A 13,501-nucleotide genomic window follows, 5' to 3' on the forward strand; every position below is an offset into this window, starting at 1 on the left:
AGGTTTCCTCAGGTGGCACAGCAGTGTTTGAGGCCAGCCCCCACCTCGGTGCTGGGTCCAGCAACACAGACCCCATCTTGCCTTCATGGCACCACTGTCCTGGTGGGAAGATTGGGCTAATCAAATGATCACACCTGCTCTGTATAATTACCAACCAGGTAATTCTAAAGGAGGGGTTGCGGGTCACCTGTTAGTGAATTCAAAGGGTGTTGAGATCATTAGACAAGATCTGATGTAATGGTGGATGAGGGTGGTCAGGGGAACTCCCTGGGGAGGTGGAAGAATGGGACATGTGTGCTGAGATCTGAAGGAGAGCAGATCAGATCAGAAGATCAGAACTTCTCTGAGAAGTTCATCAGACAGATTCTGGCAGAAGAAATAGCATGTGCGAAGGCCCCAAGACCGGAGGAAGCCAAGTGGGAGCAGAAAGACAGCCCTGGGGCCTGGGCCACAGGAAGCCAGAGGAAAACTTGACAAGAGGCTAGGGAGGCTCAGAGGGCACTGGGGCCAGGTGGGGATTGTGGAGTTTCTCCCAAGACCCTTGGGAAGCTAGTGGCAGCAGTGGGGCTGGTCCTGGGAGAGGGTGGAGTGGCCAGCATTGCTGCTCAGCCAAGCCTCCCTAAGCTCTAGCGTGCACGCCCTGGGGAGCACAGGCGGTCTGGACGTGTGTCGGCTGGCATGCCTCAGCAGCTGGGATGGGGCCGCCCTGCCTGGGGATGGGTTGGTGGCCTCCGCCTTGGCCTGGATAGTGGGTCTGAGACCCAGCGGTTCTCGCACTCCACGCTGTGGACTCACTGCCTTCCTGAGACTGGCTGATGCTTCTTCAAAAGAAAGATAAGCTCCTGAGAAAGAGAGCAGCAGCTGATGTAATTTTGGCCACAGTCCACAGGAGAGCAAGCCCAGGAACTGTGGCTTTTTCCCCCTCTGTCATGAATATCAAGGGCAGTGAAGTGGCCAGCTGCCCAGCCAGGCTCCTGGAGTCTCTGCAATCAGCCTGCTGATTCCCATCAGAAACAATTTTGTTTTGTTTTGCTGGTGCTTGGGGTTCGTAAGTCTCTGAGAAGAGTACATTCCCTGAGAATGAAAGCCATCCGCCATCAGGGGAGCAGTCCAGAGATCTTGTCAGGAGGCACGGTCCAGGGTGTCAGACTTGACATCACTTTTAGGAAATCCATACTCTGGTTGGTTCGTTTGGTCAGAAGCAAATGCCAACTTGAGGAAGAAACCAGCACTTTGTAACTTAATGCCCCAGCCTTGAGACTGTTTGTCCTCTCCCCATGGCCAGACTTCGCTAATCTTGTCCCAGGGGGTTGGGGGTTGGGGACTGGGGGAGATAGGACCTGTCCTAGACTGAGCCCCCCAGAGTGAATGGAGGAGCACGGGGCCGCTGGCTCCTCTCCCATCTGCTGACCCCAACCAGACCCAAAGAAGACATAGGAGGTGGGACCTGAGGTCAAGAAAGGAGACCCCTTTCTCTGAAAAGAATGTTCCTGCCCCCTCTCCCAGGGGTAACACAGAGCCTAGAGCCCCAAGCAGTCTCATCATGGAAGTGTTCTAACCTCCTCCCAGCCGAGCAATTCGGGGCAAATTAACCTCCCAGAGATATGATAATATCTATTTCACGGGGTTGGTGTGTGATTTAAATAAGTAATATAAAATTACTGGTTAGATACCTAGAATAGTGCCAGGAATACATTAGTGCTCAGTAAATATTTTTCCTCCTGTTCCTCTTTGAGGGGAGAGAGCATCCCAGACAAATGCAGGTCCTGGTCCCTAAGCATTCCATCAGTATCTGTTGACCACTGACCATGACCTAGATCTTGATTCAAGGCACTAAGTATATGACACTGAGCAGTGTCTCTCGGCACTTGGAGGACACAAGAATATTATCAAATATCAGCTGTGTGACAATCAGATACCTCTGTAACATGTTAGGAATAAGTGCTATGAAGACAAATGAAGAAAGAGATGAGAGTGACAGGGGGTCCTGGTGATGGACAAGATGACATTGAAACAGGGACCCTAATGATGTGGGGGAGTGAGTCTGCTAGTAACTCAGGGAGGAGCATCCGGGCAGAAGAAAGGCAGCCAGGGCCAAGGTGCTGAGCAGGGACAGGTCTGACACATTCTAATAACAGGAAAGGGGACAGTGTGACCAGAGCAGAAGGAAGGGGGCAAGAGTAAATGAGGGCCAGAGGGAACCAGCTGGGGTTCCTTTGAGGAATCACAGGGCCTGGCAGGTAAGGAGTTTGGCTTTGACTGTGGGTTGCTGGGAAACCGATGGAGGGTATGGAGCTGGAGTCACGGGATCCAGCAGGTCTTGGAAGGATCCTTCTGGCCATGTTTGCCCAAGATGCGCTGATAGTGGAGAAGACCTTGAAGACACAATGTCCACTCTTCACCTCACTGGCCCTCACCTCCCTGCTGGCCTGGGAGTGGTGGGGTGGGTCTGGATTTCCTGACTGCCAAGCACACCTGCCTCTTGCTCAGGGTTCCCTCACTCTGCTGGGCTTGGGTGAGAGAATGGGAGGACCACGGACCACCAGAGGACATTTCCAGGGGGCCCCAGGGAGCCAGATAAAGTGTTTCCCCTGCAGTCAGGGAACGTGTATGGCCTGTGCATGTAAGTGTGTGTGCACGTCCATGTGTGGGCCTGTGTGCGTGCACATATGTGCCTCTCTGATTGTGCATACTTGCATGTGCGTGCACCATTTCTGGGGCAGAGTTGGAGAGTTCCGCAGGTGACACCAGTGTCTCTCTCTGCTCTGTGACGTGCCCACACTGGCCAAGGACCAGTGATCCTTCATCCCCCTGTGCTCACCTGGTCAGGCCCCTCTTCCCCAGGGCTGCCTGCTGCTGACCAGGCTGATAAGGCTTTGTAAATAAGGCAGTGGTGGTTAACACATGAGAGGAATGGCAATGATATTCTGTCTGCTGTGCTCTGTTAATTGTTGGTGTTCAGTCACTCAGTCGTGTCCAGCTGCCTCAAGGCTTTCCCCTGGGCAGAATCAGTTAATTGACCAATTAGGGGCCAAGGTGAAAGGGTTTTACGGGGCTTTCCCTGCTCCGCCTTGGCTGCTGCAGCTGAGCAGTGGCCCTGGCTGAAGCCAGGTGGAGCTTTGCAGGTGGATTCAGGAGGAGAGGGTCAGCCAGCCGCACTGGAGCCGTGGCCACTAGGACCCCAGGCCCGGCTAGGGCAAAGGGGGTGGCAAGAGAGGTGGGAAGTCAGCTCCCTGACTACTTAGCAGTTGGAGGTGAAAGAAGGGAGGAGTAGAGAGAGAAGGAGGAGAGGGGAGGGAAAAGACAGGAAAAAAGGAGAGGAGACCAGCAGAAGTTAGCAGCAGAGTTAGAGGAAGGAGTGATGGAGGAGGACAGGCACTGTCCCTTCACTGTGAGGCCAGGGATTCTTCCGGGGAAGGACAAGGTCTTACCCTTCAGACCTGCCTGGTCTCTAAGAGGAGGCTTCAGACCTGTGCCTCCCCTACCAGAAAGGCGCAGGGGCTGGGCCTTTCCCATCAGACTGTCGGCTCCCCAGACAGGGACTATGTTAACCAACACTGGGGGCTCCCCAAAGATAGGGGTACTTACTCCATCCACAGCCAAGACCCTCCAAGGTAGGTGATCTGCTGGGGGTTGCCGGTCACGGCCCTGGGACCAGCATATCCGCCTGCCTGACCTCTCTCCTCCCCTCTCAGGGTTCACGGCCACCTTCAACATGGACACCAAGAAGCCCCGAGTCATCCCTGGCTCCAGGGCCGCCTTCTTTGGCTACACGGTGCAGCAGCATGACATCAGCGGCAGGAAGTGGTGAGTGAGAGCTGCCGCCCCTCCCCCACGCCCTTCACAGCCCTGCGCCTCCCCCCACGCAGGCCCCCCATGGGCTGACAGCACAGGCCCTCGCATGCAAATGCCCCCCTTCCCAGGGCCTTGACTTCCTGTCCTGGCAGGTCAGGGGCTGCCTAGGATCTGCCGTGTCTTTGAAACCATGAGCATCCCCTTCATAGGCCTCCATCTTCTCATCTGAGAAATGGGAATGAACACCCTCTTTCTTCTGGTTATGAGACAACACAGGCAGCAGGCACCAAGAACCAGTAATCACCCCCTCTCATGCCCTCTCAGGGCCCCAGGCTCTCATCAGCAGGGGCAGCACTTCTGGTTGTGGCTGTTGGGGAGAGCTGTGGAAGGTAGGGTGTCTCTACAAGGATAGATGTGCCCAAAGCTGAAACACAGGCCACAGTGGGGCAAAGGGAAGTGAGAAAAGGCCAAGTGTGGGGAGAGGACCTCCCTGGGGAGGGGCAGTCAGGAGGCAGGAAGGGTCAGCTTCGTATTTCCAATATAACTTTGTTGGATTATATTTTACATGTTATATAACGTACTCATTTCAGTGTCAGCTCAGTGATTTCTTCTGAAATTTACCAAGTTGTGCAGCCATCACTACAAATCAGTTGTAGGACATTTTCACACATACCCCATTTATTTAAGAATGTATTCCCATATCAAACAGCAAGATTCAACAATGTAAAAGCCACAATTACTTTTGTTCTGACCCAGTAGTATCTCATGGTGGGTTTAACTGGCATTTCTCTAATGACTAACAATGTTGAGTAACTTTTTGTGAATTTATTGGCCATTTTGGTATCCTATTTTATGATGTGTCCGATTCAGTCTTTTACCCATTTTTAAAATTGTGTTGTGTGTATTTTTCTTAATAATTTATACAACTTAAAATATATATATATTCTATATACAAATCCTTTGTCAGAGAAAAGCATTGCAAAGAACTTCTCCTTGTCTGTGGCTTGCATTTTCATTTCCTTAATGGTGTCTTTTTATGAACAGAAGTTCTTTAATAAAGTCTAATTTATCACTCTTTTTATAGTGTCTTGTGTGTCCCATTTAAGAAATGTTTGCTTCTCTCAAGATCATGAAGATACTTTCCAGAAGTATCTTTTTTCCTCTTTTTTCTTCCAGAAGTTTGATGTTTTTGCTTTCTCATTTAAGTCAGTGGTTCATCTCAAATAAATGTTTGTGTGAGATGTGAGATAAAGGTCAAGGTGTTTTTTTTTTTTTCTTTAAAATATGGATATCCAGTTGATGTAGCACCATTTGTTAAAAGACTATTTTCCCACTGAATTGTAGTGTGGTCTTTGCTGAAAATCAGGTGACCTCTATACGTATGGGTCTATTTCTAGCCTCTATTCTAATCTATAAAATAGAAAGTTGCCTTGGTTACTTTGCTTCAGAGAAAGTCTTGAAGTTAGGTAATGTGAATTCTTCACATTTGTTCATCTTTGACAAGATTGTTTTGGTTATACTAGGTCTTCTGTGTTTTTCTATGAATTTTAGAATCAGCTTGTCAATTTCCCCTCATCAAACTTGCTGACATTTTGACTGGGATTATGCTGAATTTATAAATCAATTTGGGGAGAAATGAAGTCTTATTAACACTGAGTCTTCCAACCTATGAACATGTATATACCTTCACTTACTTAGTTTTTTGTGTGTTTTTTTAGTTCTACCAGTTTATTGCTACCAACCCGTCACCCTCCACCCTCATGCACACATGCTCAGTCATGTGACCCCATGGACTGCAGCCCACCAGGCTCCTCTGTCCATGGACTTTCCCAGGCAAGAATACTGGAGTGGGTTGCCATTTCCCTCTCCATTCTTACTTAGTTTTTAAAATTTCTCCTCTTAATAGTGCTTTGAAATTTTCAGTGTAAAATTCTTGCATATCTGTTATTACTTTGGTTCCTAGGTATTTGGCATTTTATGCTAATTAAAAGGGACTGTTCTTTTTAAAAATTGGAATGCTTTTATTTCATTTTGGTAGTATAGTAAAATACAACTGATTTTTGTGTATTTACATTATATCCAGCAATTTTACTAAACTCATTTATTTCTATCGTGTGTCTGTAGATTCTTACGTATTTTTATGTATACAAGCAGATCATCTGAATTAACTGTAGTTTTATTTCTTCTTTTCTAAGCTTCATAGCTTTTATTTCTGTTTCTTGCCAAATTGCTGTAGCTAGGATGTGCAGTTCTAGGTTGAATAGAAGTTGTGATACTGAATGTGCTTTTCTTATTTCCCTTGTTAAAGGGAAGACTATATTTCATAATTGAATAAGATGTTAACTATAGTTTATTCATTTGTTTGTTGTAGATATCATCAGATTAAGGAGGTTTTCTTCTATTCCTAGTTTTCTGAGGTTTATTTGTGTGTGTGTGTATAAATAGTTATGAAATTTTATCAGATTTTTTTTCTGCAAAGATTGAGATGTTATGTGGTTCTTCTTTATTCTGTTAATAATGTTAATTATATCTATAGGCTGATTTTTTTTAATATTAAGCCCAATTTTTATTCCTGGGATAAACTTTACTTGGACACCATGTATTCGTGTGTGTGTGTGTGTTTGTGTGTGTGTGTGATTCTATTCATTGACATATTCTCAGGAACTTCGTTTCTATGTATATTGTATACATCATCTATTCATGAGGTATATTGTGCAGCTAAATGTACCCAATGCTTTTTTTAAAATTTTTTTTAATATCCAATGTATTCTTAATTATATATGTTTTATTTTGTAATTCCTGAATCTCTGTTTGATTTTTTATAGACTCTAATTCTATTAAAATAATCTTTCTCCCATTTGTCCATCTTTTACTCTATTTTTTAAAACATATTAATAACAGTGATTTTGAAAACCTTGGCTAACTCCAATATCTGGATCATCTCTGGCTCTGTTCTTAGTGACTATTTTACCTTATGGTTACCAGTCACTTTTTCCTGATTCTTTGCCTGTTTAGTGGCATTTTTAAATTCTGTGCAGAATATTGTGACTAGTACACAGTAGAAGCTATAGGTCGTGTTACTCTCCTTTAGATAATGCTACATTTTGTTCTGATAGGCAATTAGAACACTGGTGAAACCACCTAGAATTTACCACAGCTTGGTTTGGGCCTTGGTTAGGGCAGGTATCATCTAGTTTTGCCCTTACTCCTAGGGTGCTTCCCTGATGGTTCAGACGGTAAAGAGTCTGACAGCAATGCAGGAGACCCAGGTTCAACTTCCGGGTCGGGAAGATCCCCTGGGGAAGGGAATGGCTACCTACTCCAGAATTTTTGCCTGGAGAATTCTGTGAACAGAGGGGACTGGTCGGCTACAGTCCTTGGAGTCACAAAGAGTTGGACATGACTGAGCGATTAACACTTTCCTTCACTTACTCCTAAGGTGCAGTCTTTACTCCTAAGGCATGAATTTGGGAGGGTCTCAACTAAAAGCCCACGGCATTCATTAAAATTTATTTTTGACTAGGCATGAACCCCAACATCTCCCAAGTACTGGAAAGCCTCTAAAATCTCTGCCCCACTTCTCTGATAAATTTTCCAGAGTCTCACACCATACATGCACAGCTTAGGGGTCATCCAAGGACCCTGAGGGAAAATGTTAGCAGAGTTTGGGGTTTTTTTCCCTGTGACTGTCTCCTTTCTACCTGCCCCCACCAAATCCCGGTCATCTTTTCAGTCCCCATTCCAGTCCCTGTTTCCTCCACCCAGCACGTCCGCTGTTCTCTGTCCCGACTCTTGTTCCCTGTGCTGCAGCAGGAAAGCACCCTCATTGAGAAAGCTGAGTGATTGTGGGGTTAGTGCCTGTGCTTCCCTTTATTCAAGTATTGAGCTCTGTACTGACTGCTGGCTGGTCCCTGAATATAATTGTTTCATGTATTTTATCTAGCTTTCCTAGTTGTTAATGGCTGGAATTCAAAGTCCTCTTTCACATTCTTTCAGTTCAGTTCAGTTCAGTCACTCAGTCGTGTCTGACTCTTTGCGACCCCACGAATCGCAGCACGCCAGGCCTCCCTGTCCATCACCAACTCCCAGAGTTCACTCAGATTCACGTCCATCGAGTCAGTGATGCCATCCAGCCATCTCATCCTCTGTCGTCCCCTTCTCCTCCTGCCCCCAATCCCTCCCAGCATCAGAGTCTTTTCCAATGAGTCAACTCTTCTCATGAGGTGGCCAAAGTACTGGAGTTTCAGCTTTAGCATCATTCCTTCCAAAGAAATCCCAGGGTTGATCTCCTTCAGAATGGATTGGTTGGATCTCCTTGCAGTCCAAGGGACTCTCAAGAGTCTTCTCCAACACCACAGTTCAAAAGCATCAGTTCCTCAGCATTCAGCCTTCTTCACAGTCCAACTCTCACATCCATACATGACCACTGGAAAAACCATAGCCTTGACTCAACGGACCTTAGTCGGCAAAGTAATGTCTCTGCTTTTGAATATGCTATCTAGGTTGGTCATAACTTTTCTTCCAAGGAGTAAGCGTCTTTTAATTTCATGGCTGCAGTCACCATCTGCAGTGATTTTGGAGCCCGCAAAAATAAAGTCTGACACTGTTTCCACTGTTTCCCCATCTATTTGCCATGAAGTGATGGGACCAGATGCCATGATCTTCGTTTTCTGAATGTTGAGCTTTAAGCCAACTTTTTCACTCTCCTCTTTCACTTTCATCAAGAGGCTTTTTAGCTCCTCTTCACTTTCCGCCATAAGGGTGGTGTCATCTGCATATCTGAGGTTATTGATATTTCTCCCAGCAATCTTGATTCCAGCTTGTGTTTCTTCCAGTTCAGCGTTTCTCATGATGTACTCTGCATATAAGTTAAATTAGCAGGGTGACAATATACAGCCTTGACGTACTCCTTTTCCTATTTGGAACCAGTCTGTTGTTCCATGTCCAGTTCTAACTGTTGCTTCCTGACCTGCATACAGATTTCTCAAGAGGCAGGTCAGGTGGTCTGGTATTCCCATCTCTCTCAGAATTTTCCCCAGTTTATTGTGATCCACACAGTCAAAGGCTTTGGCATAGTCAATAAAGCAGAAATGGATGTTTTTCTGGAAATCTCTTGAATATCATTTCCCCTGAGATACCTTCTCTGACCATCCCTTCCCATCACTAGATTAGTTGTACCCATAGAAATATATATCTTCTTTTTATAACATTTATCAGATGGATAGTAACTGTCTGCTTTATTGTCTTACAGAAATCAGGGTATGATGCTCAAAAGAACATACTTGGAAAGATTGAATTAATGGTTTGAACCTCTCTCAGCCAGCCCAGACATAAAAGGCACATCATCTATATTCTTTTTTTTAACACTTATTTTTCTGCAATATAGTTGATTTACAATATACTGTTAATTTCTACTGTATAGGAAAAGTACAGCATCCATATCCTTTACATGGTATGAAGAGTTAAAGATTAATTGGAACTGGCTTTTCTCAGACGGAATTTGTTTTGACCAATATCTGTTTATTAAGCTTCTGTTAATATGTTTTACTAGACTCTGCAAAATATTGGTATGAGTAAGACTTGGTTTTACTCTCAAATAACTCACAGGCTAGTTGAAGAATTGACACTAAAATCCTTGAAACAATTAAAAAACAATGCAAGACAAAATACAACCTGGTGTTAATTATGTTCATCTTTGTAAGACCACTTTCTCCATGAAGGCTTTCTGGATCCTTCTCCTAGCCTAAAATGCCCTTACCCTGCCTAAGCCCTCTCTCTCTGATGGCCCAAGTCCCTTTCTACCTTGTGTTGGAGTCACTTAGGCCCATGGCTCCCCTCACTTATTGAATGCTAGTCTCATCTCCCTGTGGCTGCGAGCAGCCAGCCAGATGTCTTGCTCACAGCAGAAATTCAGCCAGAGTTTGCAAGGAGAAATCTCTGTGGCTGAAGTCTTTGGGAGGGCTTCATAGAAGAGCAACATTGAATGAGGTCTTGGAAGTTGGGCTCAGATGAGGAGAATGGCACAACAGAATTGACGCGAGGTCGCTCTTGCTGGTCTGAGTGCAGCCAGAAGCATCCTGGGAGAGAGCTGCACTGCAGCCACCGGACCCGAGCGTGCTTTCTGCCACAACTGAACTGAGAGATACAGAGAGGCCTTGGAGACCCAGGGAGCTGCACCTCCTGCAGAAGAGACAGGAGCACACAGACCCTTTCAGGAATCCCTGTTCTCACTTGCATGGACCCCACTGCATATCCTACTCGGTTGCTTCCCCTCTCTTTCTCCCCTGACCCCCATTTTTCTCATCCTGTAGGCAGCATTCCAAGAGTTTTATCCAGATGCAAGGCCCTATGGATGTTAATAATGGGAAAAGAGAGGTCAATATTGGTGTCATTTGTGGGACACCAGCTGGCAGATACACACAGGGACGACTTCAGTGGTGCCTGTTGTTTGATGTTCATGCCAGGAAGGACAGAAGCAGGAGGTCTGAAGGTCAAAGACTGCCACTTGGACGGAGACCTTGGGAGAAGCTCTCTCAGCCTCCTTCTCTCAGCAAACACCTATGTTTGCTCTCGCACAAAGTATACATGAAAGAACCTATCTCAGGGTGCTAGGAAAGATCAAAAAATGCCAACCAAAGAATGCATTTTGTGATCAGCAAAGCAGGAAGTGGAGGATGGGGTTGCTTGCACCCAGAAAACAGCCAGATCTAAAATCAGGCCCCTGGTAACTTGGTCAAGAGACTCTCTCTGACCCAGGCTCTTCTGTCTCTGGGTGTGGACCCAGCTTCTGGCCCTTAAGGTAGAGGTGGCATCCCTCAGTCTGCATCTCCTGAGCCTGCAGTGGGGCCAGAGAACCTGTGTTTTAAAGAACTCCCTCAGAGACTGAAGATCACCGTCTCCACTGAGCGCACGGAGATGCCACTGGGAAATGACATCACCCTCCAGCCCCTGCCCAGAAATCCAGGTCCCAACACTACCAGCCCCAGAGATGGGCTCACTAGTTGCCTCTGACCACAGGTACCAATGAGGTCTGGCCCCGTTTATCAGGCTGTGAGCCTCCTTGAATGTCAAGGGCACCGGACCCTGATGTTAAGAAGACAAAGGGACAGACCTAGCGGGGTTGCCACTTTATCCTCTTAACCTTTCATTTCCTGCCCCTACATTCCTATCGCAAACCCAAACTCGGCAGAACGAACAGTAAGCCAGTGCCTCACACATCTTGAACAGTTTTCCACATGCCTCGGTTTTAGCAACAATAACAACACTCACAGGCACACAAAAAGAAAAAGAGAAAACCAATTCCTCTCGGGCTGAGTATTCTCTGCTCCTGATCTTTAAGCCCTTGTGTATTTTCAGAGAAATTTAATCCACATGACTCTAATATATGTACATTGAAATCATTAAGCCCTGTTGGTTTCAAGACCATTTGATGTCCCAGAAACTCTGATGGAGGGTTTGCAGAGGGCCTCTCCGAGCCTTTGGTCCAATGGAGCAAGAAGCCTCCTGGTGCTAAAAAGAAACAGAGCTGGGCCCCACGAATTTCCAGTTTGCCCCTGAAGCTCTTATCCCTAAGAGCAAAGTCTCAGCTCTCAGCGAGGCAGCGCGTTTCACCTCCTCCCCTTAAGGGCATTAGGAAGCAGGAACCTGATAGCCTAGTAGGTTCTAAAAGGGGACTCCTTCTGAACTCAGTGGGCTTTAAAAACAAGAGGGCATGTGAGTTCCCTGGGCTACAGGTTCAGGGACATGAACAACTTGTAAGAGAAATGGGCTTGTTCCCATTTTACAGATGAGGCAACTGAGACTGCGAGAGAGATAACACAATAAATGTCTGAGTTATATCTGAAACCTAGACCTCCTCAGGCCCAAAGCAGCACAGAGCAGCAGCAGCCCCAGCCCAGATACTGAGGGGGTAGCTGCAATCATCCATAGTGGTGTCCCTTCCAACCAGCTACACTGCTGGCCCCTTAAGAGGCAAGACCGTGAAGTTCTAAGACCCAGCACTGGCAGATTCACATAAAAATGCTGAGCCCAGTCAGAAAGAGAGGCCGTATGGTTGCAGAGTGCCAATCCTGGATGATAAATCCCAAGAGAGGGCATACAGAAAGGATCCCAAGAGTCCGTGGGAGGGAGAGAGAGTGTCTAATTCAGCAGGACCAGGTCGGGTAGGGGATCGGGAGAGGGTTGTGGAGGAGGGTCCTTCCAGATGGGTAGGATTTCTGTGTATAGAATAGACAGGGATGAGCAGAGTGTAACTGAGGGAGGGAACCACGGGGCTGAGGACGGGATGAAAAAGAAGAGGCCATGTTTAGAGAAAGGACACTGCCCCTAGTGGCTGGAGGAGGAAGTGTGGACAGCAGAGCAGCAGAGCAGAGGCTGGGAGAGCGAGGCGAGTACCACAGGGCTTCTTGGTTTTCTTCCATTTTTTTTTAATTGGAGGATAATTGCCTTACAATGTTGGGTTAGCCTCTGCTTTACAGCAACGTGAATCAGCTATACACCTGTGTATATCCCCTCTCTCTTGAGCCTCCCTCCTACCCAGCCCCCACTCTCTCCCCTCCAGGCCGTCACAGAGCACAGAGCTGAGCCCCTGTGCTGTATAGCAGCCTCCCACTAGCTATTTCACACACGGCAGTTTGTGTATGTCAGGGCTACTTTCCCAGTTTGCCCGACCCTCCACTTCCTCCCCCTCCTCTTCCTGTGTCTATATGTCAGTTCTCTATGTCTGCATCTCTATTCCTGCCCTGCAGAGAGGTTCATCAGTACCATTTTTCTAGGTTCCACATACATGCATTTTGTTGTTCAGTCATGTTCAACCCCCCATGAAATGCAGCACGCCAGGCTTCCCTGTCCTTCGCTATGTCCTGAAGTTTGCTCAGACTCATGTTCATTGAGTTGGTGATGCCATCCAACCATCTCATCCTCTGTTACCCCTCTTCTCCTCAATCCATCAGCATCAGGGTCCTTTCCAATGAGTCAGCTCTTCGAGTCAGGTGGCCAAAGAATTGGAGCTTTAGCTTCAGCCATCAGTCCTTCCAATAAATATTCAGGATTGATTTCCTTTAGGATTGACTGGTAGAGGGGAAACTGAGAAGGAAGCCAAACACACTGAGTCTTGTAGAATGACACTGCAGCCTTGGATATCTCACCGTCACTCAGGTCTCCAGCAGACCCTAATTCTCAGAGGCAGAGGTGGGTTGGGAAGGACAGGGTGACTGGGAGCAGGCCCAGGAGGTGCAGATGGACACTCAGTGAACATGGGGGTGGGGCTTGACATTCAGAACTGCTCCCCTGACTAGAAAAGTCTTAGAAAATATTTAGCCCCCAGTCCCTCATTGGGCTTACCTGGTGGCTCAGAAAGTAAAGAATCCACCTGCAATGCAGGAGTCCTGGGTTCAGTCCCTCAGTTAGGAAGATCCCCTGGAGAAGGAAATAGCAACCCACTCCAGTATTCTTGCCTGGAAAATTCCATGGACAGAGGAGCCTGGTGGGCTACCGTCCATGGAGTCGCAAAGAGTCAGACATGACTGAGTGGCTGAGCACAGCACAATCCCTTATTTTATAAGCAAGGAAACAGGCCCAGAGCTAGAAAGGCCTACACCAAGGTCACCCTTAGAACTCAGCTCTCCCAACACCCAGTCCACATTGCTTCTACTCCCTGTTGTATTTCCACCTGGTGTGCAGGCGAAAAGTGCCAGCGTGTCAGTGG

The 13,501-nt window shown here is 47.0% G+C and overlaps 1 protein-coding gene across 2 annotated transcripts in view; it reads left to right on the top strand.

Moving 5' to 3' along the window:
- The window catches only part of ITGA11 (integrin subunit alpha 11), a 136,150-nt gene that overhangs the window by 37,049 nt on the left and 85,600 nt on the right, over nt 1-13,501 (top strand). For both annotated transcript variants that reach the window (XM_018053595.1, XM_018053596.1), the window contains exon 2: nt 3,696-3,807. In XM_018053595.1, coding sequence (XP_017909084.1) covers nt 3,696-3,807 — 112 coding nt within the window. The remainder of the gene's footprint in view (nt 1-3,695; nt 3,808-13,501) is intronic.

Source organism: Capra hircus, chromosome 10 (genome assembly GCF_001704415.2).
Source record: "Capra hircus breed San Clemente chromosome 10, ASM170441v1, whole genome shotgun sequence".
Classification (NCBI taxonomy): Eukaryota; Metazoa; Chordata; class Mammalia; order Artiodactyla; family Bovidae; genus Capra; species Capra hircus.